General features: G+C 49.3%; 1 protein-coding gene across 3 annotated transcripts in view; it reads left to right on the plus strand.

The window, feature by feature from the left end:
- Positions 1–25782, plus strand: part of LOC144721884 (coronin-2B-like) — a 73837-nt gene that overhangs the window by 19590 nt on the left and 28465 nt on the right. The window contains exon 1 of one of the 3 annotated variants that reach the window (XM_078599816.1): positions 10099–10209. The exons of 1 other annotated variant lie outside the window; for it this stretch is intronic. In XM_078599816.1, the coding sequence (XP_078455942.1) occupies positions 10207–10209 (3 nt within the window). In that variant the 5' untranslated portion in view covers positions 10099–10206. Of the gene's footprint in view, positions 1–10098; positions 10210–25782 lie in introns of those variants that run through there. One more of the 3 variants, XM_078599815.1, reaches the window with a different exon arrangement.

Genomic DNA, 25782 nt, shown 5'->3' on the forward strand with positions numbered 1-25782 from the left:
GGGGGTAAGTAGGGGTGTGTCGGTGGAGAGATGTTATCTCCCTTGCCTCATACGCAGGCGGTCGTGGGTTCGATAAGGACCCTGACGCATGCTGCTGTATACTTGGAGTTTGCGGTGTCTCTCTCCCCGTGGTCGCGTGGATTTTTCTCAGGGTCCTCTCGGTTCTTTCCCTCCACGTTTAGAATCGACATCACGCGTTTCAGAGTCTTTGGCTGCTTATAAACCTCCACGTGATGACACGTCACTGCATCGAGTTATCACTTGCGAGGGCCACGTCGCTTCTGAAAAAAGAGAGCTCGCTGTAGCTCAGAGTGGCCTTGCCTGGTCAAATAAGCGTCGCTAAACAGCAGCAGGTTTAAGTCTGGTTATGGGTGAGGATCGAGAGCCTCCCCTAACCCCCTCCTCCCCAACCCCCCACCCAGCACCACCCCTCCTCGAGAGGGTGGAGGGGACGTCGGTGTGGGTGGGGTGGGGGGGTAATTTTCAGGATTTCCTGCCGAGGAGCGTCGGGGGAGCAGCTCCGCCCGCTCGGCTCCCACTCGACGCTACGAGAGGCACCGGCGACACGGAGCGAGCACCCATGCCAGAGCAGAGGGAGAATCTGTCCCTCCAGACGGAGCGATCTCTTGACCGAGGGGTCCGGCAAAGGAAAGAAACAAGAGGAGACCATTTTGTGTCATCTAGATTTGAAGCTTTCGTGACTGCAGGAATCCATACTTTCTGGTTCTTTCGGTGAAGTCACGTAGGTAGAAAATGCAATTAAACAAACAAATATTTATTTTATACCTACGTGACTTTACCGAAAGAATCAGAGGGCATTTTTTGCAAATTTGTTTTTCGAATTGAGTTAAAACAACAACAATAAATAAACAAACAACAACCAAATCTCAATATGATATCAACAGCCGCAATGCAACGCTGCGAACACGAGGCGGTGGGTCCTCAGACGAACCACGTCAAGTTGCGAGTCCGTAAAGAGCCGCACGCTGACTCCTGCGCCGCAGATTTGCCACCCCTCTGGTCTTGACGAAGGAAGCCATCGGGGTGGGAGGTGGTGGGAGGTTCGAAGGGGGGATGGTGGTGGGTGGGTGAATGTTAGCGATCCGGAGATTATCATCGATGAATGTTCACAGAGACACGCGCCGGGAACAAAAGAAGACACCGAGACACGGAGAGACACGGAGATACGCTAGAATTAGAGATACACCCAGGGGGACTTCGTCAGTTGGTGAAGATCCAGGCACGTGCAGCGAAACGTCGGATATCGTGCCAAACAGCACACGGTGCACATCAGAGAGCTACATTGAAATGTCGTTTATACGCAGGGCATTTTGATTGACTTTAATGATTTGCCCAATACAACATAGCTGATCTGGGTAGGAGGTAGGGGAGCTGCCACCCGTCCCGGTTTCACCGGGACAGTCCGCGAATTGGCATCTGCTGCGTTCCGGCTGGCAGGAATCGATTTGCCAACCGGGAATCTGGCACCGCGGGTGCAGTATTCTTGTGCCGAACGTCATTGTAGTCGTCCTCACTGGGGCACCGTTCTGGCAACAAGACCTGGTGCTGACTGAGAATAATAATAATAATAATAACGAACACAGCTAGAGCTCCGCTGATGAAGGACCGCGGTGCGATGAGCCCAGGATCTGGAGGCGCTTCCCCCTGCTGGGGCTGGCAGCGCTTGCCGAGCGAAGCGCCGAGCAGGGAGCGACACGCGCCGGATTCAACGAGCTCGTCGATAAGCCCGCCGTGGCCTCAACAAGGAACGGCCGAGGTGTGTCAGAGTTGCAATACAGTGGGTGCAGTGCTTTATCAACCGGGAGATACGCGGACGCCTGGGGAGAGGGGGGGGGTTACGTGGCAAAGTTCCAGCGGGGTACGTGACGTGATTTTTTAAAAAATATGTGAAATTATATAAATGAGATTCATTGGTGAATAACTTACCTGTCAACCTCTTACCAGTGCCCTACCTTATTACAGACCAATTCAGACCTTATTGGTCACCCCGTGCCCCTCATAAATCTCAACGTTCATCCTACAAAGTCCCATCACAAGGGAGAAACACTACCAAATAGTCCGTACGGCGTACAGCCGTATTGAAACGGCTGTACGCCGTACGGACCTGAAAACGCAATTCTCCCGTACAAGGATATGGGTGAACTGCCAATGGGTTGAGAGGTGTGGAATAATCACGGATGAATCTGCCAACATGAAACAACTGCGATACAAGTGTGAATCCACATGGCAACCTCGGACGATGTTAAAAGACCTCTCTAAATTTCGATTTAAAGCTTTCGTGACTGCAGGGATTCATCTTCTTGGTTCTTTCGGTGACTTTACGTGACTTTACCGAAAGAACCAAGAAGATGGACCTCTCTAAACTCACTGGTCGCAAAACACTGCGGGTCTCCGAGAGTAGCCAGCGGTCGTGAACAAATGACGTCACGCGTGCGGAGCGTCCGTCATCGGTTTGAGTTTTTATTCGCTTGCAGTTACTTAGCTCGTTTAGAATAACCTCACAAAATGGACAGTTCGTTCAAAAATTTGTCTTCGCTATTCATACATTTATATCTCACAACCACGTTGGGTCAGGCAAAGGGTGGGGGGGGGGGGGTGTTACTCGTGTAGTACTAAGTCAGAGACGCTAGTAGGAGGCGTTATCCCTCTTGTTTATTCCGGCTCTCACAGCCATCGGGGATAACTCCATACCGGGTCAGGACAGCCAACATGCTTCCAGACCCACAGCTTGAAGAGGCGAAGATCACAAAGACAGCAGCATGACGAACTCCACTCCCGATGGCAGCAGCCCCGACTGTGAGTCGGAGCTGCCTTTTGTTTTCCCCAGCGTGGCCAGGCTCCGCCCTCGGCCACGCCCCCTTCTGGATCCCCCAGAAGGCTCCGGGCTTGGCCCACGTTTCCAACTGGTAGAACGGGCTGCTACCCATAATTCCATTGTCGACCAATCTCCCAGCGCCACGCGCTACAGTGACTCATTCAATGTCACTACACTCGGTTGAAACTAAATTTAACAAGGGGTGGGGAGGTGGTGGGGGTATAGTCGCCAAGAAAATGTTTACAATCACTGGCTGCGTAACAGGACAGCGGTCCTCATGCGCAACGTGCAGCGAGGCGGGACAGCGTGGGGCAACACGAGCTGCAGATCGCCCTCTTGTGACACAGTGGCACGTGCCACGGTTGGATTTCCCAGCCGTGGCCATTGTGACGTCGGTGGCGAGTGACGTCCGCGCGTGGGAACCGCTCGTTCTGGCTGGGAGCGTAACGATCGGAGAGACCTTGAGGCCGGACTACAGACGCGAAACGGCTCTTCATCGTCACCGGTGCGGAGAGAAATAGAAGAACCCAGGCCAGCAGCAATCCCTTGAGTTATGGGTGCCTACTCGCTCGCTCGCTCACGTGTGTGTGTGCATAGGTGCTACTCGCTAACAGCACTTGCCATACGACAGTGACGTGCGGTGAGGTCAATGGCTGGGGAGGCACTCGCTCGTGTCAGAGACAGATTCACAAACTGAGGGGGGCGTGTTAGACACGTGTTAGACACGCCCCCCTCAGTGAGGCAGATGTGATAGCTGCCTCCCCTGGTGCTTTTTTCATTGCAGTTTCATGACGAGACCAGCAAACCTAAATATCTTTATACACACACGTGAAATAAGTTACCTGGAGTATGAAATGAAGGGGTCTACAAACATTACATTGGTGACATACTGAGATAGTAGCAGGCACACGATTATTGCCCGCGCTCCATCCAGTTACTGGGGGTTGCGCAATCAGAGGGGAGGCTGAGTTCGTCGCTGCCTCACCTCTCGTCTCTTCCTGTATTTCAGCGGAGCTCCGCAATTTGGCGATTTTGACGATAAAATGATTGGAATCGTACAGAAATGACAGTTATAACACAGATCAGTGGAAAAATCTTAATATTTATTTAATTTTATTATTCTTTTCGTAACAGCTATTTTCATTGGAGTATGACAGGTGAGGCTCTGCCTCCCCTGCCTCTCCTGACCGCACGTCCCTGCTATACGGGGAGGATATTTGTCGTCTTCGTGTGTGCCGTCGACTCAGCCTCAAATAAGCGCCTGGTGCTGGGTGGGGATGGGGGTGGTAAACATCGCCACGCGGGAGGCGAAGAAGGAGACCCGGCCGGGCGTGGTTGCTTCGCCCACCCACCCCGCGGTGTTGCCGCAGTGCCGGCAGCCTTCACAGGCGCTGCTACTCGCTGACAGCACTTGCCCCAACAGGCTGTTACGAGGCTGGGGGATCTTTGCCTTTGTTTTTGTTTGTGAATGGGTGAGAATGTGCGTGTTGATGTGACCTGCAGCGTGGTGCTGGTTGATGACAGTGTTGGTGGTTGATCACAGTGTGGTGGTGGTTGTTGATCACAGTGTGATCGTGGTGGTTGATCACAGTGTAATCGTGGTGGTTGATCACAGTGTGATGGTGGTGGTTGATCAAAGTGTGATGGTGGTTGATCACAGTGTGGTGGTGGTGGTTGATCAGAGTGTGGTGGTGGTTGATCACAGTGTTGTGGTGGTGGTTGATCACAGTGTGGTGGTGATGGTGGTTGATCACAGTGTGGTGGTGGTAGTGGTTGATCACAGTGTGGTGGTGGTTGATCACAGTGTGGTGGTGGTGGTTGATCACAGTGTGGTGGTGGTTGATCACAGTGTGGTGGTGGTGGTTGATCACAGTATAGTGGTGGTAGTGGTTGATCACAGTGTGGTGGTGATGGTGGTTGATCACAGTGTGGTGGTGGTAGTGGTTGATCACAGTGTGGTGGTAGTGCTGGTGGTTGAACACAGTGTGGTGGTGGTTGATCACAGTGTGGTGGTAGCGGTTGATCACAGTGTGGTGGTGGTGGTGGTTGATCACAGTGTTGTGGTGGTAGTGGTGGTTGATCACAGTGTGGTGGTGGTGGTTGATCACAGTGTGGTGGTGGTAGCGGTTGATCACAGTGTGGTGGTGGTGGTGGTTGATCACAGTGTTGTGGTGGTAGCGGTTGATCACAGTGTGGTGGTGGTGGTGGTTGATCACAGTGTGGTGGTGGTGGTGGTGGTTGATCACAGTGTGGTGGTGGTAGTGGTTGATCACAGTGTGGTGGTAGTGCTGGTGGTTGAACACAGTGTGGTGGTAGCGGTTGATCACAGTGTGGTGGTGGTGGTGGTTGATCACAGTGTGGTGGTGGTAGTGGTTGATCACAGTGTGGTGGTAGTGCTGGTGGTTGAACACAGTGTGGTGGTAGCGGTTGATCACATTGTGGTGGTGGTGGTGGTTGATCACAGTGTTGTGGATGAGACGACACGCTCAGTGTCGGAGGAACCAACGAGCGACGTTCGACTTTTCAGACACAAAACAAAAAAACGACACAGCGCTTGCCAACACTTCACCGCAACTGCTCATTTCTGATAGTTCCGAGTCTGTGCCTGGCCCCCCGTTTCTTTTTTCGTTTCATTTGCCTGCGTAGCTAACCCTGACAGCCCGTTAGAGGCTCTACGTGGGAGATATTTGTCTTTGTGTGCGCGTGTGCCCTCGCTGCTTTCACCGTGGGCATGGCAACTAATGACGAGGTGCATAGCGGCGGGTCCCATATGGCAAAGCCATGATTAGGGCCTCTCCCGACCCCCCCGCGGGTCTCGAGGGGTGAAACAACGCGCAAAGCCCGGGGGGGTCGTGGACGGCCGATGCGACCCCCGATGGCCCGCGCTGAACTCCCCGCGGAAGGAGGGAAGGGAAGGAGAGAAGTCGGAGAGAAGTTCACCGTGGGGTTCGGCAGCCGCCCGCGGGGTTAACGGTACCGGGAACCCGTTTTGAACTCATTACCCCCCCTCCCCCCGCGGCTGATGTAATCATCCATGCAGTGTTGATAGTGACGAAGCCGTGGCGTGGTCTCGTTTGTCGCGGCTGCGGGGGGTGGTTGGATGGGTAGGTGGGTGGGTAGGTGAGTAGGTGGGTGGGTGGGTAGGTGGGTGGTTGTGTGGGTGGGTAGGTGGGTGGGTAGGTGGGTGGGTGGGTAGGTGGGTGGTTGGGTGGGTGGGTGGGTGAGTAGGTGGGTGGGTAGGTGGGTGGTTGGTTGGGTGGGTAGGTGGGTAGGTTGGTGGGAAGGTAGGTAGGTAGGTGGGTAGGGGAGTAGGTAGGGGAGTAGGTAGGTAGGTGGGGGGTGGGTAGGTGCTGACGGGCGATGGCAGCTGGCAGGCGGTGGCTGTGCTGGTGGTGGTGCTGGTGGTGGTGCTGGTGGTGGTGCTGGCGGTGGTGCTGGTGGTGGTGCTGGTGGTGGTGCTGGTGGTGGTGCTGGCGGTGGTGCTGGTGGTGGTGCTGGTGGTGGTGCTGGTGGTGGTGCTGGCGGTGGTGCTGGTGGTGGTGCTGGTGGTGGTGCTGGTGGTGGTGCTGGCGGTGGTGCTGGTGATGGTGCTGGTGGTGGTGCTGGCGGTGGTGCTGGCCACTCACGCCACTCGTGTTCCGTGCCGGCCTTCTTCATAGCTGCTGTTGCTATCGCTAACAGCACTTGCCCCAACAGTCTGTTAAAGCTATCCGGGGGGGGGGGGTCTTTTGTCTTTGTTTTTTTGGTGGTGGCCACGCCCGGCTATCCGGTTACCGCTCCTCCGCCACTCGCTCACTCCCTCCTCCTAAGGCAGCAGCCGCAGCAGAAGTCACGTGGGAATTTTACTTGAATGGTTTTAGATGCCGCACAAAAGCCTCCTTGCTTGCGATAGCGGATTACAGGGGGGGGTGGGGGCATCTCTCCCCCTCCCATCCCCGACCATTTTCCACATTATTTGTTTTAACCCAACTCGAATTGGCTGCTATATCTTGGCACCGGATGCCGAACTCTCTCCCTCTGTGGGACAAATCGCGCGGGGCTGCCCCTGACATTTCCCGACATCGTGGTCGGTAGCCGCTACGGGGTGGGGGGCTGGCTGGGGCTGGGTGGTTGTGGTGGTGGCAGTGGGAACATCAAATGCTCGGCCAGGCTCGGTCTGTCGCTCCGCCTCTGCGCTGTCCACGTGTTGGGGGATTTGTTTGTGTTTGTGACTCGCCGTTTTGGCTCTCTGCTCACGGGGTCGTGCGTCGTCGCGAGGACCTCGCGCGCCGCGCGCTTGCAGGGTGTGCAGGGAGCGTCACCCGCCCCGTTTATTGCTCGACTGTAAACGAACTGAACTCTGTTTTATTTTAGCAAGGTAGGGCATCCACTGTGCTATGGAGCTCTGGCCACAAATGATAGCTTTAACGACGTCGCTTTTTGCGTGTGGAATTGTATAGCGGCCAAATACGCTAAACGCGTGGTGTTGATTTTAAATGTGGAGGGAAAACCCGGAGGACCCGAAAAAGAATCCACGCGACCACGGGGAGAGAGACACGCAAATTTCAAATATACAGCAACAGGCGTCAGGGTCGGGATCGAACCCACGACCTCCTGTATACCAGGCGAGGTAGTTAACATCTCCTAGCCACCGTGATGATGATGAGAGAGGGACACGCAAACTCCAAATATACCGCAGCAGGCGTCAGAGTGGGGATCGAAGCCACGAACTCCTGCATTCCAGGCGAGGTAGTTAACATCTCCTAGCCACTGCGGTATCCTCTGTCCTTGTCAACGACGTCATGCCGCTCTGACACCATTTTCTCAGCTGTGTCAAGCGCGTTGAGTGAAGGGGTTTGTAGAGAAATCTAAATGAGAAGGCGTGCCAAAATAATTCCCGGAACAGCGTTTTGGGACCGTTTCGGCTGAAATGAGGCACTAATCGTACGAGATAAGACACATTTATGTTTAAATTGTCACCGCTAAACACGGTTACTGAGCGCAGGGCCCCCAAAGGCCCAGAACGCCAAGCGGGCAGCAACAAACGGGCGCCGTTTTCCAAGTCGTAATCGATGAAGAGTTTGCGACCACGTTTCTTAAGAGAACTGAGCCAAGGTTAGTTGTTGAGATAGAGAGTGGGTTGGGTGGGTGGGGGTGACAGACATCTAGCCACCGTGATGATGATGATGAGATGACGACGGTGGTGAAGCCCCGAGCGACGGGAGGGACTTTCCAAGGTAGAGGGAGCAGTCAAGGTGAGTTCGCTTTCCACACCTGCTGCCAATCGGCGCGGGTTTCCGAGCAAGTGGCGCGGGCACCACAGGTCGGGTTCCCGGCAGGGCCGGAACCGCGCCCCAACAAATTCGCGTGCTGCTCGGCGTACGTGCGAGAAAAGCGACCTCGGATGAATGAATGAATGACGAAGAGTGTGGGGGTGGTGGGGCGGTGGTGACGATCAACGGTGACTGTCTCGGTCGGAGTGGTGGCGGTGGGACGTCGCTGAGGTTTCGTCTCGCGTTTGTCGTCGTTTCACTTTTTTTATTTTGCGAGATGAATCTTTGCTAAAATCCTCTCTCCCCCCCTCCACTTCCCACACCCCCTCACCGCCCACCGTACTTTATTTTAGTTCACAATCTATATTTCAATATATCCGTAGCAAGAGCTATCGCTGTCTGCACTGTTACCAGGATTGCTCGCTGCCCAAAGTCACATTGCGAACACGCACGACACTCCCTCGCTGTGTGTGTGTTTACAATAGACGCCGCAATAATCGTCACGTCAATTATTTACCCACTGAGGACCTTGGGGCGAGTCTCAAAAAGTGGATTTTTTTTTGTTGGGAGGACTCGGGAGATGTTTTTTTGCCGATTCCGTGGACGAGTGCCTGGCCACGTGGGGAGGAAACCGGAGGGCCTGGAGGATACCCCGACGCGCGGTTCGGGGGACGTGGAGTACGGGGGCGGGTGGTGAAGTAGCGATACGGATTTAACACGTAGCAGACTTTCGCGACCAATGTCATCCATAATAGAGGTTTTTGGGCTAGATCGCGTTAATAAATGTTGTGGCTTGGCTCTCCGACACACCGGTGTGCTGTACTAGTGACGAATTGGCCGCGTTCTGTTTACGTGAGAACCCTTTCTAGTTGGCTGTGTCGAGTGGTGGCGGGTTTTAATGACACATTTATATGTTTACGCGATCAAACCCAAACACCTCTTTTATAACGATACGGAGTTGAATCAGTTGTTCAGATGCCACGACGCAGGGCTCCGCAAAGCTGCTTGCGGAAGAAAAGAAAAACACGTACAGGATATATCAACTATAACTCCGCACAGATAGATGCTAGAATCCATTGCTGCGGTGGCGAGATGTTAACGACCTCGCCCGGTATGCGGGAGGTCGGGGATTATATCTTGACCCTGACGATGCCTGTGGATATTTGGAGTTTGCGTTTTTCTCTCTCTCTCTGCCCCGTGGTCGCGTGAAATTTTCTCCCCTCCACGTGTGGAATCGTCACGCGTTCATGGTATATGGCTGCTATAAATGCCCACACGATAGCCACTTCGTTGGCCTACCACGTGTGGCCCAGGTCGCTTCCGGAAAAAAAGAAAAAAAAAGAGCGCTGCTTAGCTCAGCGGGGCCTTAACTGGTTAAAAAAAAGTGAAAATAGTTTATAGTTTTGAAACAGTTCATAGTCTATCCCGCGACATCTCGACGCTCAAGAACGCCGCCGCTGATGCCGACGCCGACGAATCTGGGGCGCGAGACCGAATGACGCGCAGCGCCCTAGAGGAGAGTCGAGAGGAGAGGGACATTTGAGGTGCCCTCACTCACTCTGAGCCGAGTGCGAGAAGGCAAATTAAAGGTACCTTTAACCCCCCCGCCCCCGCCTACCCACACGAGCCCACCACCGGCCCAGGCCGAATGGGGTGGAGCCCAGAGCGCCGGTCAAAGTGGAACTCGGTAATAAATCGTGGTCCCATGGAGCTCTGTCAGCCCGGGTGGTGGCGGGGGTCAGAGGTCACGGGTGGGGGTTCTGGGGGAGATTTCGCAAAATCGACTTAAACCCTCCCACCGCCCACACCCACCCCCACCGGAGCAGACTTGACTACTTTGCGAGAATTCGTTTTTTTCCCTTCCGGTGGCTTGTAAATGTATTTGTTTCTCGTTTCGTCGTTTCGGGTCGCAGGGCGTGGCGGGGTTCACCGACGCGTCGTGTCGGCGCGACACTGCGAGAGAGCGAGAGGTTCATTTTGTATTTTTTTTCGTTCTCCTTCAAGACCCCCCCCCTCCCCCCCAAAAAGAAGGAAGATTTGTATCGGGAGGTTTTTTGTTTGTTTCTTGTTATTTTGGATGAGTGTGGAGGATTGTCAGAGCGGAATCCAGGCAAGGCAATGGTGAGTGAAGGACACACACGCACACACGCGAGCGCGTTGGGCGATGCTGAAGCAATTGGACGTTTTTCGAGAGAGAGAGAGAGAGACAAAATGCCACGCAAAGATGGTAAAACGCACTCTTTATGGATTTGCCGGTCTTCTTAAAAGCTTTACGCAGCGACAACAGCAACAAGAGAGAGAGCCACGCGTAAGTGCACGCTGCTCAACGCGGTTTGAATTAAAAAATCAATGCCGTTTGAGATGTATCCTGCACACTCTCTCAGCATGAATTATTCACGATAGCAACGGCGGTGACTCGTGCGCCATGCAAAAAAATAACAACGTCAATCCTATATATATAGAGAGTTATATATTGTCTAGAGTTATTTATTTTTGGTTGGCGGCTGGACGTCTCGTTCGTCGCTGCTGAGATTGTCGAGGTGACCGATTTTGGGTCGTGCTGTGTGTCGGTTGGTAAGTCATCATCATCATCACTCATCATCATCATCACTGATCATCACTCATCATCACTCATCATCACTCATCATCATCACTCATTATCATCATCATCACTCATCATCATCACTCATCATCATCATCACTCATCATCATCATCATCACTCATCATCATCACTCATCATCATCACTCATCATCATCGTCACTGATCATCACCATCACTCATCATCATCACTCATCACCATCACTCATCATCACTCGTCATCATCACTGATTATCATCATCATCACTCATCATCACCACTCATCATCATTATCACTCATCATCATCACTAAACATCATCATCCTCATCACTCATCATCATCACTCATCATCATCACTCATCACTCGTCATCATTATCACCACTCATCATCACTCATCATCACCATCACTAATCATCACTCATCATCATCATCATCACTGATCATCATCATCACTCATCATCACTCATCATCAGTCATCATCATCACTCAGCATAGCTCAGTGGGCCTTACCTGGTAGAAAACTAAATATATATTCATGGTTCTTTCGGTAAAGTCACGTAGAAGGGAAATAATAAAATGATTTTAAAAATTACTTAATAAAATAAAATTCTCACGACGTTACGGTTTGACAACCCCGGACACATCGGTGTGGAAAGAAAAAGCACTTCATAAGCTCTGAACCCTCTAGCACTTGGCACGCAAAGCAGCGGATTGGCTGCAATCATCGCGACGCGTGTCCACGACGTTTGGCCCACTGTTAGACCTGGCTGTGAGAGCGAGCTGGATAGTGTGCGCTGGTGGTGGTGACAATGGTTGTGCATGGTGGGGAGCGGTGGTGCAGCGGTGAGCGCGCTACGCCGGCGCCACGAACCCGCCGGCCCGAGTTCGATTCCCGCTCACGGCCGCCAAACACCGGCGACGATTATCTGAACCGGTCCCTGGGCCTCCCCCTAGGTCGACTCGGCCTCAAATGACAACCCGATGCGGTGTGTGAAAAATAACATCGCCACTGGGGGAGACAAAATTCGGGCGGGCGCGATGGTGCTGACCGCCCACGCGCCCTCGTGTGCCGTGCCGGCCTTCGTAGGCGCTGCTTGCGAACAGCGCTTGCCCCTACATCCTTGTTAAAGCCGCACGGGGGTGCATTACAGGTCGACATTGTTATTATCATCATCATCTTCTCGTGTCCTCAGAGGGTCGCGCGCGCGTGCGGGGTCAAGGTGCGAGGGGGAGGAGCCACGGGGTTACCTGGGGCCTCGGCAGCAGCTGACGGGACTCGATTTAAACTGTTACAATGTTCACATTATGGTTAAGTGTATATACACAGGGCAAAGAGATGCAGTATTGTTAGTTATAGATATACACACATTGAGTATATACTGTACACGCCTACACGGCATACAATGTGCTCAGTAATGAACACTGGTATTTATCTAAGGTACATGTGGTCCAACTAATTTGACTCATAGTATAAAGGTCGACATTGTGGCCACGTTTATCCATTGTAATTAGTGTTCGTGGCGACGAGAGTTTTGGTTTTTATATTTCCACGAGAGTCTCAATTTAGTCTCAGGAGTCAATCGTTTTCCCCGGGGTCTTGCTGCAAATTCGGTGGGGTCTGTGTTTAAATATCAGACAGCCGTGGGGCTTTGAGCGAGAGGGAACCAGAGAAAACGGACACACGGACTCGTGGGTTGACACTAATGCAATATATATTCACTCAAAAAACCACGGCCACTTAAATCAATGTTTACCCTTGCACAACAGAGACAAAGATCCCCACCTCCGCCCGTGTAGCCTGAACAGACTGTCGGGGCAAGTGCTGTTAATAGCGAGTAGCAGCACCTGTGAAGGCCGGGGCAGGGCACACAAGGGGTGGGGGGTCACCAGCGAACACACCTGGGCAGCTTTTGTTCCAATAGTTGGCGATCTTTACACACCGCACCACGCACTGTGACTCATTTGAGGCTGAGTCGGCCTTGCGGAGGCCCGGGACCGGTTCAGAGAGAATCGTCACTGGTGTCTGTGGCCTTGAGCGGGAATTGAACTCGGGTCGCTGGGTTCGCCGTGCAGTGCGCTAACCGCTGCGCCACCCACCCCTTGCTCCGCCCGGTACACAACACACACACACAGACTGTGTATCAACAACAGAGGTACATTAGCAACACCCCACTATTTACCCAGGGAAGTGTGCATCTCACAATCTTATTGTTTCGAGAAGGCCCAGGCTAATTTGGGATGTTTGACCGATTTTAATGAATGCGTTGGGGGGTTAAAAAAATATATTTGGCTGCTCGTGGAATGAAATCTGAGAACCCAGAGAGAACGCCCAGCATGCATCCCCAGATGGGGGGGGGGGCACTCAAACGCACCCCCACCCATACACGTGGATTCACGAATCTGATGTTTCACTGAAATATTGGTAGATCCAAGTCACCCACCTTGGTTATTCCCATGCAGCCTCCCTATCCAACTGGGGGGAATGGGGGGGGGGCCGTGGTGGCTAGGAGATGTTAACTACCTCACCTGGTCTACAGGAGGTCGTGGGTCCGATACCGACCCTGCCGCCTGCTGTATATTTAAAGTTTGCGGTGTCTCTCTCTCTCTCTCCCCGTGGTAGCCTGGATTTTTCTCCGGGTCCTCCGATTTTTCCCTCCACATTTAGAATCAGCATCACGCGTTTGGAGTATTTGACTGCTGTACATTTCCACGTGATAAGCCACTTCATTCAGCTATCATTTGTGGCCAGGTGGCTTCTGAAAAAGAGCTATAGAGTATAGTTCAGTGGGCCTTACCTGGTGAAATAAAAATACAGTAGTTTTGTAGTTTTAACTGCGTACTGACCAGGCTTAAATCAGCTGAGCTTGTGAGATATGAACAAGATTGGGCAAAATCACGGCGATTTTACGGGAATTAAACGGTAGTTGGATTTAGGCATTTGTTCAATCCATTGCTGGATGACTGCATGTATACCGGGCGAGGTTGTTAACATCTCACCACCGCCTGTTATGGACGGCACCACGCCCAGCGCAGCCTGAGTGAGGTGCGGGTGTTGACTCAGCGAGCACGCCACGTGCGTTTACACACACACAGAGTTTACACACACACAGAGTTTACACACACACAGAGTTTACACACACACAGGGTTTACACACACACAGAGTTTACACACACACAGAGTTTAAACACACACAGAGTTTACACACACACAGAGTTTACACACACACAGAGTTTACACACAGACAGAGTTTACACACAGACAGAGTTTACACACACACAGAGTTTACACACACAGACAGAGTTTACACACACACAGAGTTTACACACAGACAGGGTTTACACACACACAGAGTTTAAACACACAGACAGAGTTTACACACACACAGAGTTTACACACACACAGAGTTTACACACACACAGGGTTTACACACACACAGGGTTTACACACACACATAGTTTACACACACACAGAGTTTACACACAGACAGGGTTTACACACACACAGAGTTTACACACAGACAGGGTTTACACACACACATAGTTTACACACACACAGAGTTTACACACACACAGAGTTTACACACACACAGAGTTTACACACACACAGAGTTTACACACACACAGAGTTTACACACACACAGAGTTTACACACACACAGGGTTTACACACAGACAGAGTTTACACACACACAGAGTTTACACACACACAGAGTTTACACACACACAGGGTTTACACACAGACAGAGTTTACACACAGACAGAGTTTACACACACACAGGGTTTACACACACACAGGGTTTACACACACACAGAGTTTACACACACACATAGTTTACACACAGACAGGGTTTACACACACACATAGTTTACACACACACAGAGTTTACACACACACATAGTTTACACACACACAGAGTTTACACACACACAGAGTTTACACACACACAGAGTTTACACACACACAGGGTTTACACACACACAGGGTTTACACACACACAGGGTTTACACACACACAGAGTTTACACACACACAGAGTTTACACACAGACAGAGTTTACACACACACAGGGTTTACACACAGACAGAGTTTACACACACACAGAGTTTACACACAGACAGAGTTTACACACAGACAGAGTTTACACACACACAGGGTTTACACACACACATAGTTTACACACACACAGAGTTTACACACACACAGGGTTTACACACACACAGGGTTTACACACACACAGGGTTTACACACACACAGGGTTTACACACACACAGAGTTTACACACACACAGAGTTTACACACACACAGAGTTTACACACACACAGGGTTTACACACACACAGGGTTTACACACACACAGGGTTTACACACACACAGAGTTTACACACACACAGGGTTTACACACAGACAGAGTTTACACACACACAGAGTTTACACACACACAGAGTTTACACACACACAGAGTTTACACACACACAGAGTTTACACACACACAGAGTTTACACACACACAGAGTTTACACACAGACAGAGTTTACACACAGACAGGGTTTACACACAGACAGAGTTTACACACAGACAGAGTTTACACACACACAGAGTTTACACACACACAGAGTTCACACACACACAGAGTTTACACACACACAGAGTTCACACACACACAGAGTTCACACACACACAGAGTTTACACACACACAGGGTTTACACACACACAGGGTTTACACACACACAGAGTTTACACACACACAGAGTTTACACACACACAGAGTTTACACACACACAGAGTTTACACACACACAGAGTTTACACACACACAGAGTTCACACACACACAGAGTTCACACACACACAGAGTTTACACACAGACAGAGTTTACACACACACAGGATTTACACACAGACAGAGTTTACACACACACAGAGTTTAAACACACACAGAGTTTACACACAGACAGAGTTTACACACAGACAGAGTTTACACACACACAGGATTTACACACAGACAGAGTTTACACACACACAGAGTTTACACACACACAGGGTTTACACACAGACAGAGTTTACACACACACAGAGTTTACACACAGACAGAGTTTACACACAGACAGAGTTTACACACACACAGAGTTTACACACACACAGAGTTTACACACAGACAGAGTTTACACACAGACAGAGTTTACACACAGACAGAGTTTACACACACACAGAGTTTACACACACACAGAGTTTACACACACACAGGGTTTACACACACACAGGATTTACACACAGACAGAGTTTACACACACACAGAGTTTAAACACACACAGGGTTTGCACACACACAGAGTTTACACACAGACAGAGTTTACACACACACAGAGTTTACACACAGACAGGGTTTACACACACACAGAGTTTACACACACACAGGGTTTACACACAGACAGAGTTTACACACACACAGAGTTTACACACAGACAGGGTTTACACACACACAGAGTTTACACACACACAGGATTTACACACAGACAGAGTTTACACACACACAGGGTTTACACACACACAGGATTTACACACAGACAGAGTTTACACACACACAGAGTTTACACACACACAGGGTTTACACACACACAGGGTTTACACACAGACAGGGTTTACACACAGACAGAGTTTACACACACACAGGGTTTACACACAGACAGAGTTTACACACACACAGAGTTTACACACACACAGAGTTTACACACACACAGGGTTTACACACAGACAGGGTTTACACACAGACAGAGTTTACACACACACAGGGTTTACACACACACAGAGTTTACACACACACAGAGTTTACACACACACAGAGTTTACACACAGACAGAGTTTACACACAGACAGGGTTTACACACACACAGGATTTACACACACACAGAGTTTAAACACAGACAGGGTTTACACACAGACAGGGTTTACACACACACAGGGTTTACACACACACAGAGTTTACACACACACAGAGTTTAAACACAGACAGGGTTTACACACAGACATAGTTTACACACAGACAGGGTTTACACACACACAGGATTTACACACACACAGAGTTTACACACACACAGGGTTTACACACACACAGGGTTTACACACACACAGAGTTTAAACACAGACAGGGTTTACACACAGACATAGTTTACACACAGACAGGGTTTACACACACACAGGATTTACACACACACAGAGTTTACACACAGACAGAGTTTACACACAGACATAGTTTACACACACACAGAGTTTACACACACACAGGGTTTACACACACACAGGGTTTACACACACACAGAGTTTACACACACACAGAGTTTACACACAGACAGGGTTTACACACACACAGAGTTTACACACACACAGAGTTTACACACACACAGAGTTTACACACACACAGGGTTTACACACACACAGAGTTTACACACACACAGAGTTTACACACAGACAGGGTTTACACACACACAGAGTTTACACACACACAGAGTTTACACACAGACAGGGTTTACACACACACAGAGTTTACACACACACAGAGTTTACACACACACAGAGTTTACACACACACAGAGTTTACACACACACAGGGTTTACACACACACAGGGTTTACACACACACAGAGTTTACACACACACAGAGTTTACACACACACAGGGTTTACACACACACAGAGTTTACACACACACAGGGTTTACACACACAGAGTTTACACACACACAGAGTTTACACACACACAGAGTTTACACACACACAGAGTTTACACACACACAGAGTTTACACACACACAGAGTTTACACACACACAGAGTTTACACAGACACAGAGTTTACACACACACAGGATTTACACACACACAGGGTTTACACACACACAGGGTTTACACACAGACAGGGTTTACACACACACAGAGTTTACACACACACAGGGTTTACACACACACAGGGTTTACACACAGACAGGGTTTACACACACACAGGATTTACACACACACAGGGTTTACACACAGACAGGGTTCACACAGACACAGAGTTTACACACACACAGGGTTTACACACACACAGGGTTTACACACAGACAGGGTTTACACACACACAGGATTTACACACACACAGGGTTTACACACAGACAGGGTTTACACACACACAGGATTTACACACACACAGGGTTTACACACACACAGGATTTACACACACACAGGATTTACACACACACAGGGTTTACACACAGACAGGGTTTACACACAGACAGGGTTTACACACACACAGGATTTACACACACACAGGGTTTACACACACACAGGATTTACACACACACAGGATTTACACACACACAGGGTTTACACACACACAGAGTTTACACACACACAGAGTTTACACACACACAGAGTTTACACACACACAGAGTTCACACACACACAGAGTTCACACACACACAGAGTTTACACACAGACAGAGTTTACACACACACAGGATTTACACACAGACAGAGTTTACACACACACAGAGTTTAAACACACACAGAGTTTACACACAGACAGAGTTTACACACAGACAGAGTTTACACACACACAGGATTTACACACAGACAGAGTTTACACACACACAGAGTTTACACACACACAGGGTTTACACACAGACAGAGTTTACACACACACAGAGTTTACACACAGACAGAGTTTACACACAGACAGAGTTTACACACACACAGAGTTTACACACACACAGAGTTTACACACAGACAGAGTTTACACACAGACAGAGTTTACACACAGACAGAGTTTACACACACACAGAGTTTACACACACACAGAGTTTACACACACACAGGGTTTACACACACACAGGATTTACACACAGACAGAGTTTACACACACACAGAGTTTACACACACACAGAGTTTACACACAGACAGAGTTTAAACACACACAGGGTTTGCACACACACAGAGTTTACACACACACAGAGTTTACACACACACAGAGTTTACACACACACAGGGTTTGCACACACACAGGGTTTACACACACACAGGATTTACACACAGACAGAGTTTAAACACACACAGGGTTTGCACACACACAGAGTTTACACACAGACAGAGTTTACACACACACAGAGTTTACACACAGACAGGGTTTACACACACACAGAGTTTACACACACACAGGGTTTACACACAGACAGAGTTTACACACACACAGAGTTTACACACAGACAGGGTTTACACACACACAGAGTTTACACACACACAGGATTTACACACAGACAGAGTTTACACACACACAGGGTTTACACACACACAGGATTTACACACAGACAGAGTTTACACACACACAGAGTTTACACACACACAGGGTTTACACACACACAGGGTTTACACACAGACAGGGTTTACACACAGACAGAGTTTACACACACACAGGGTTTACACACAGACAGAGTTTACACACACACAGAGTTTACACACACACAGAGTTTACACACACACAGGGTTTACACACAGACAGGGTTTACACACAGACAGAGTTTACACACACACAGGGTTTACACACACACAGACAGGGTTTACACACACACAGGATTTACACACACACAGAGTTTAAACACAGACAGGGTTTACACACAGACAGGGTTTACACACACACAGGGTTTACACACACACAGAGTTTACACACACACAGAGTTTAAACACAGACAGGGTTTACACACAGACATAGTTTACACACAGACAGGGTTTACACACACACAGGATTTACACACACACAGAGTTTACACACACACAGGGTTTACACACACACAGGGTTTACACACACACAGAGTTTAAACACAGACAGGGTTTACACACAGACATAGTTTACACACAGACAGGGTTTACACACACACAGGATTTACACACACACAGAGTTTACACACAGACAGAGTTTACACACAGACATAGTTTACACACACACAGAGTTTACACACACACAGGGTTTACACACACACAGGGTTTACACACACACAGAGTTTACACACACACAGAGTTTACACACAGACAGGGTTTACACACAGACAGAGTTTACACACACACAGAGTTTACACACACACAGAGTTTACACACACACAGGGTTTACACACACACAGAGTTTACACACACACAGAGTTTACACACACACAGAGTTTACACACACACAGGGTTTACACACACACAGAGTTTACACACACACAGAGTTTACACACAGACAGGGTTTACACACACACAGAGTTTACACACACACAGAGTTTACACACAGACAGGGTTTACACACACACAGAGTTTACACACACACAGAGTTTACACACACACAGAGTTTACACACACACAGAGTTTACACACACACAGGGTTTACACACACACAGGGTTTACACACACACAGAGTTTACACACACACAGAGTTTACACACACACAGGGTTTACACACACACAGAGTTTACACACACACAGGGTTTACACACACACAGAGTTTACACACACACAGAGTTTACACACACACAGAGTTTACACACACACAGAGTTTACACACACACAGAGTTTACACACACACAGAGTTTACACACACACAGAGTTTACACAGACACAGAGTTTACACACACACAGGATTTACACACACACAGGGTTTACACACACACAGGGTTTACACACAGACAGGGTTTACACACACACAGAGTTTACACACACACAGGGTTTACACACACACAGGGTTTACACACAGACAGGGTTTACACACACACAGGATTTACACACACACAGGGTTTACACACAGACAGGGTTCACACAGACACAGAGTTTACACACACACAGGGTTTACACACACACAGGGTTTACACACAGACAGGGTTTACACACACACAGGATTTACACACACACAGGGTTTACACACAGACAGGGTTTACACACACACAGGATTTACACACACACAGGGTTTACACACACACAGGATTTACACACACACAGGGTTTACACACACACAGGATTTACACACACACAGGGTTTACACACACACAGAGTTTACACACAGACAGGGTTTACACACACACAGAGTTTACACACACACAGAGTTTACACACACACAGAGTTTACACACACACAGAGTTTACACACACACAGGGTTTACACACACACAGGGTTTACACACACACAGAGTTTACACACACACAGAGTTTACACACACACAGGGTTTACACACACACAGAGTTTACACACACACAGGGTTTACACACACACAGAGTTTACACACACACAGAGTTTACACACACACAGAGTTTACACACACACAGAGTTTACACACACACAGAGTTTACACACACACAGAGTTTACACACACACAGAGTTTACACAGACACAGAGTTTACACACACACAGGATTTACACACACACAGGGTTTACACACACACAGGGTTTACACACAGACAGGGTTTACACACACACAGAGTTTACACACACACAGGGTTTACACACACACAGGGTTTACACACAGACAGGGTTTACACACACACAGGATTTACACACACACAGGGTTTACACACAGACAGGGTTCACACAGACACAGAGTTTACACACACACAGGGTTTACACACACACAGGGTTTACACACAGACAGGGTTTACACACACACAGGATTTACACACACACAGGGTTTACACACAGACAGGGTTTACACACACACAGGATTTACACACACACAGGGTTTACACACACACAGGATTTACACACACACAGGGTTTACACACACACAGGATTTACACACACACAGGGTTTACACACAGACAGGGTTTACACACAGACAGGGTTTACACACACACAGGATTTACACACACACAGGGTTTACACACACACAGGATTTACACACACACAGGATTTACACACACACAGGGTTTACACACACACAGGATTTACACACACACAGAGTTCACACACACAGAGTTTACACACACACAGAGTTTACACACACACAGAGTTTACACACACACAGAGTTTACACACACACAGGGTTTACACACAGACAGAGTTTACACACACACAGAGTTTACACACACACAGGATTTACACACACACAGAGTTTACACACAGACAGAGTTTACACACACACAGGGTTTACACACAGACAGAGTTTACACACACACAGAGTTTACACACACACAGGATTTACACACACACAGAGTTTACACACAGACAGAGTTTACACACACACAGAGTTTACACACACACAGAGTTTACACACACACAGAGTTCACACACACAGAGTTTACACACACACAGGGTTTACACACACACAGGGTTTACACACACACAGAGTTTACACACACACAGGATTTACACACACACAGAGTTCACACACAGTGTTTACACACACACAGGGTTTACACACACACAGAGTTTACACACACAGAGTTTACACACAGACAGAGTTTACACACACACAGAGTTTACACACACACAGGGTTTACACACACACAGGGTTTACACACACACAGGGTTTACACACACACAGAGTTTACACACACACAGGATTTACACACACACAGAGTTCACACACAGTGTTTACACACACACAGGGTTTACACACACACAGAGTTTACACACACAGAGTTTACACACAGACAGAGTTTACACACACACAGTGTTTACACACACACAGGATTTACACACACACAGAGTTCACACACAGTGTTTACACACACACAGAGTTTACACACACACAGAGTTCACACACACAGGGTTTGCACACACACAGAGTTCACACACACAGGGTTTGCACACACACAGAGTTTACACACACAGGGTTTGCACACACACAGAGTTCACACACACAGGGTTTGCACACACACAGAGTTTACACACACACAGGATTTACACACACACAGAGTTTACACACACAGGGTTTGCACACACACAGAGTTCACACACACAGGGTTTGCACACACACAGAGTTTACACACACACAGGATTTACACACACACAGAGTTCACACACACAGGGTTTGCACACACACAGAGTTCACACACACAGGGTTTGCACACACACAGAGTTTACACACACACAGGATTTACACACACACAGAGTTCACACACACACAGAGTTCACACACACAGGGTTTGCACACACACAGAGTTCACACACACAGGGGCTCACATTGGCCAGGTCGTTACCTCGGTTGGGGGCGAAGGTGGTCAAAATTTACGGCACCACTCCCTTGTACACTCACCCACGTTACACACTCACTACTCAACTACATTACACACTCCCACTCAACTACATTACACACTCACCACTCAACTACATTACACACTCACCACTCAACTACATTACACACTCACCACTCAACTACATTACACACTCACCACTCAACTACATTACACACTCATCACTCAACCTCACGACTCAACTAAACACTTGCCATCACTCAACCATATACACTCACCATTACTACCCCACCACAAACTCGCCGTCACCCACTCACCTCCATCACACAACTAACTCATACACTCACCGTCACTCACCCTCACCACTCAACCAACCCATACACTCAGCCACATTCACCACCCAGCCATCAACTCTGAACCCTGAGCACTCACCCGCACCCTTCACTGACCTCACCCACTCAATCACACCTGACCCTCACCCCGCTCCTCACCACTGACTCGCCCACCTCTGGGCTCACTCGCCTTCGCAATTCCATCGACGCTCCTCACCCTCCACTCACACAGCGCGTCGCCCACTCAACCACTCACTGCCCACTCACCAGGGCCGGCCCGAGGCATAAGCGAACTAAGCGGCTGCTTGGGGCCCCCTGGCCACCAGGGGGCCCCCGAATCGTTTTTTTTACAATTAAATAACTTAAACAAGTGATATAAATGAATTAATGAATGAATGAATAAATGATGGTGGGAGGGGGGCCCCCAAATCAAATTCTGCTTAGGGCCCCCAAGAGGCTCGGGCCGGCACTGCCACTCACATCACTTACAATCACCGCTCACACTCACCACCAACACAACATGTTCCTGTTGATGCATTGCACCAATCCCGATTTTGAATTCAACCCCCCCAAATAAACAACCCACTTGCCACAAAGATAAAGACTCCCCCCCCCCCGCTGGGTATAGCCTACACAGACACGTAGCAAGTTCTGTTGGCGAGCACCTATTTGTATGTACCGCACGCTGAACTTCTTTCGCACCGTACGTAGCCGACCTATGAAGGAAGACAGAACGCGCAGCTGCTGTGCCTAGCAGCTACCACGCCCGGCCACCTTTGCACCAGGGGGTTGCCACTTTCCACGGGCAAAACTTCAGCCAAGCAGCTTGGCTCTATGATCAAGAACCGTGCGGGTATGTTTCTGTCTGTCTCTCTCTCTAGAGTCTAGCGTACGGCAAGTTCGTGCAAATCACGCGTCCGCGTTGAAGTCTGTGAGCCACGCGGTAGCTTCAGGAGCAGCGCGACCCAATGGCGCTCAATCCGCCGTGGAGCGCGCGTTGGATGCGGTTCCTCTGGTGCTGTGCGGCGAAGTTGAATGCGACGCCGGTCACCAGGCCTCGGGAACACAAGTCAATTCCCGGGTCAAACCGGGACAGGTCGCAACACTGAGTGTGCTGGTATTGTCCAAGCTGCAACGGATAGTCGTTTAAGGCTGAGTCGACCTAGGGGAGGGGGTCGGAAAACCTGCGGCTCTTTGGCTTCCCCGCTTGCGGATCTTTGGTTGCCCCCTTGCGGGCAGCCGTTTAAAAACAAATTTTTAAACACAATTTAACGTAAAGACAATTTATTAAGTATTGCAGGGAATGGGGGGTCAATATGGAACGTCTTGGTGACAACAAAATGTACAGCAGTCAAACTGCATCGTTAAAGTATAACTATGGCGGGGGAGGGGGGTCTAAATAGACGCAGTTTATGTCATCACCTATTTTGTTTACTTAAGGCAAGCAGGTGTGTGGTCATCTGTATACCCGCTGCTGTGTCGGTGCGTGTGATTCGGCTCACGAACTACATGCTACAGGCCCCGCACTAGCTTCATCCGGCACTGAGCGTGATGGGTGACCCACGCCATGCTGCTCGCTCACACGCGGTCCTTTTGATGTCTACAGATGGCCAAAGTATCGGCGGCTTTATTACCCTCCACATTCCACAGTTATCTTGCGTTGCGCGAGCAGAGCTCACGCCTAACAATAAAAAGCTAACACTTTGAAACGCCAAAATACCTTTAAATGTCGGAGCGACGGGTCCACGTACGGATTCACTTTTATCTCGACGAAGTTCATGTCACAGCTACGATCTTGATTCGTCACCTCCGCGCATGCAAACACTCGGCAGGCGGCTTCCCGCTGTCGCCACCTTCTCTCTCTCGTTCGTGGTTTCTCGTCGTTTGGCGTCCTCTCTCACCTAAGACCGTCACTCCCATGGCCCTTTTGACTGTCACAAGAACAAGAATTCGAATTGGGGACAAAACCATTTCAAGTTGCAGCATCATCGTTTTGGAACAACCTCGTTTCCTCCCTAAACATCCAGTGCCGGATTAAGCTAGTGCGGTGCCTGTAGCATATGTTATAAAGGTGCCCTAATTGTTATTTTAAACACTTAAATATTACAACAATTTTTTTACTTGCATAGTAAAGGAAATTGTATTTTTCAATTGCTATACAGGCAGATAATATGACACATCGCTAACCTTAAACACCCAGTCGTTCATGAAATTTGAAGGCGGTATAATACTATAGTAATAGAGCAAGTTCAGAATCACTGAACCGGAATTGAAAGCTTGAAAGCATTTAGCGCGGGGCCCTTGAAAGTGCGGGGCACGTAGCATATTTAGCTCCTGTTGCTTGATTTCGATTGCGACCCCCCCCCCCTCCCACGTGCCTTTAACCTCCGAGTCGGACTCGAGTTGTCAACGAGAGACCAACGATTGAGATCTGATGGATGGAGAGTCGGCAGTGATTCTGACCCCCCATTGATGAAACTGAGCGGTCACTGACTTTGTGAGGTTGATTTTTTCTTGTTGTTGTATAGCTCGGACAGGTGCTGCTCGTTTCTAACTACGTGACTTTAGGGGCCGTCCATAATGACGTCACGCACCTGGGGGGGGGGGG

The sequence above is a fragment of the Lampetra planeri genome, chromosome 13, assembly GCF_965212315.1.
Source record: "Lampetra planeri chromosome 13, kcLamPlan1.2.h2, whole genome shotgun sequence".
NCBI lineage: Eukaryota > Metazoa > Chordata > Hyperoartia > Petromyzontiformes > Petromyzontidae > Lampetra > Lampetra planeri.